Genomic DNA, 2,545 nt, shown 5'->3' on the forward strand with positions numbered 1-2,545 from the left:
ATCTCAGTATTGTGTCACATGGTGAAATCCTTTAAAATTGTGAAATTGGTTTCTACTTAAAAATAAGTAATATTACATGTGTTACATCATGGTAATAAAATGAATAAAAAAACACACATATGCACTTAATTAACTAATGAAAAAGTAATGGAGGGAAGCCACTTCAGGTCATCCCATCATCTGGATGAGCAGACACCAGATATGCAGACACTTGGTAATCCTGTTCACATGTGGCTTAAGCAGAGGTGAGAGAAGCAGACAGTTTGTCCCAATTTCACACCACGTGCATTATGACATTTTCGTGGAGCAATTCTGAATAAATGTGTTAGTTAAAGCCCCTACAAGGACCTTTCAGAAGTTTGTTATTCACCTAACCAGTTGGTGTGGACACCTGAACCCTGAATACCCTTCAAACAAGACATTTATGCTGCCACTGTTCCACTAATAATATGAAATTATACAAAAATGTGACACATTTTCTTCTTTTTCACCCCAAGCTGTCATCTGTTGAAGTCTTCCTCATCGGTGCTGTTGCCAAAGCTGTTGCCACCACTGTTACCTACCCACTGCAGACCATACAGTCCATTCTTAGGGTAGGTTTTGGGTGCCTATGCCTGTGGGTCTTTGTTTACGCATGTAAAATAAGAGTTGTTTGCTTAAAGGTCCGGTGTGTAACATTTAGGAGGATTTATTAGTAGAAATGGAATATAATTCATGTATAATCACCTGAAACTAATTATTGTGTTTTTGTAACCTTAGAATGAGCATTTTTTAGCTCAGTAAGGAAAAACCAAACACTGGCTCTAGATTGGGTCTGTTGCGTTTTTTGTGAGTTTCACGGCCACCGTAGTTTCTTCTACACGCTTGGAACAGGAGGGTGAGGCGAAGGGGTTGTAAACAACACCACAAGATCCCACTAAATCCTACACACTGGTCCTTTGAAATTTTTCTGTGTGATTATACATTTCCTCACAGAGTTTTGTATACAAACCAAAGCCATCAGAATTATTGAAAACATGCTATAATCACTCATAGAAATTCTGCTTTCAGAACAAATTTTGTTTGTTTTTTTTAATCACTACAGTTTGGTCAATTCAACGAGTCAACAGATAAGTCAAAACTGCTGTCTAGTCTAAGGACTATCAAGTGTCTATTGGTCAATAGAGTCAGGTGAGTACACGCATGCACATGCACACACACACACATATTATGACATATTGGATTACACATAACAGTTTTTAAATAAGGTTGTAGTTTTAACTTTATCTAATTTATGGTTCCATTTAACCTCCTTTCTTTAGATATAGCGCTCAACTCAATGATGAATTTTTTACATAGAGCTCTTTCAGCAGTTGGATTACAAGGAATTTGTTATAAAACGTGGTAAAACAACTGTTACTGTGTTTAGACTGGCTGCCTAAACTGCTCTTGGCATACCGAGATTAGAATCAGTTTAGGCAATCTGGATGACAACATCCAAATTGAACCATTTATGTTCAACCATTTATAGCTGGTATGTCTCAGTTTGGCCTCTTAAATCAGGTTTTACACAATCCTTTACATTATTTAAAATGACACATCGTGACTTAGAACATGTTTGATCAGCATGACTCTATATTGCTATGAAGAATTATCTGGTCTACAACTTCCTCTTATGGTCTTTATTTGAAAAGCTGCACCACAAGTGAGCATACAGAAACTGTTGCAGATGAGTTGACGATCCCTGAATACACAGACCTGATCACATGCAAATAACTGGACGGTCAAACTTAAAGAACTCATTTGAGAAACAAATCAGATTTGCATGTAGTCTGAACAGTGGGCGTTGTGCAAGAACATTTTCATATTTCTATACCAAATCTCTTGCAGCTCTTTTTTCAGCTGTTGTGTGTGCCTGAGGACAATAGTTGTTATACCATACACATGAATAAATGTTAACAAAGACTTACTCCTTCACATATTTAACATAGTTCTTATGTTTTGACCCTGGTTTCCTTCTGTAGGAAGTACGGCATGTTGGGTCTGTTTAAAGGCCTGGAGGCCAAGCTGCTGCAGACGGTGCTGACAGCTGCCCTCATGTTCCTTCTCTATGAGAAGATTGCCAGCTTCACCTTCAAGGTCATGGGAATGAGCAACAGCCACTACAAGAAACACTAGCTTGCAAGACACTTCACAACCATGGACGTTTGACCACAATAAAGCACTAACTGACTATTAATCACTGCTTACGGGGCATGATGGGCACTTAAACTTCCTGGGAATATGTAACTAATGGTGCCCTTATCCTACAAATACTATAAAAATAACATTGACTTTGACCTTCTGTAAAAATCATGATGATGACAAAAAAGGTTGGAAGTCCTGGAAGAGGTTTAAAGTCATTGAACATCATGAGGAGCTGTTGTTCCCATTACACCCCAACTTTTCCTATAACTACTGAAGTCACTTTAACATGTAGCTGTTTGATTCAGGTCTACAGAGAGATGTTAGAGAATGAACTGCTGATTTTCTCCTGTTGAAATAATAAAATGGATGTTACTACTTA

At 37.9% G+C, this 2,545-nt stretch overlaps 1 protein-coding gene across 1 annotated transcript in view; it reads left to right on the plus strand.

Annotated features, from left to right (window-relative positions):
* The window catches only part of slc25a17 (solute carrier family 25 member 17), a 4,454-nt gene extending 1,909 nt beyond the window's left edge, over positions 1 to 2,545 (plus strand). Inside the window, exons 7-9 of the mRNA XM_035655727.1 lie at positions 498 to 593; positions 1,085 to 1,170; positions 2,004 to 2,545. Of these exons, the coding sequence (XP_035511620.1) occupies positions 498 to 593; positions 1,085 to 1,170; positions 2,004 to 2,157 (336 nt within the window). The 3' untranslated portion in view covers positions 2,158 to 2,545. The remainder of the gene's footprint in view (positions 1 to 497; positions 594 to 1,084; positions 1,171 to 2,003) is intronic.

The sequence above is a fragment of the Morone saxatilis genome, unplaced genomic scaffold (genome assembly GCF_004916995.1).
Source record: "Morone saxatilis isolate NCDOM2014 unplaced genomic scaffold, NCSU_SB_2.0 Contig14, whole genome shotgun sequence".
Taxonomy (NCBI): domain Eukaryota; kingdom Metazoa; phylum Chordata; class Actinopteri; family Moronidae; genus Morone; species Morone saxatilis.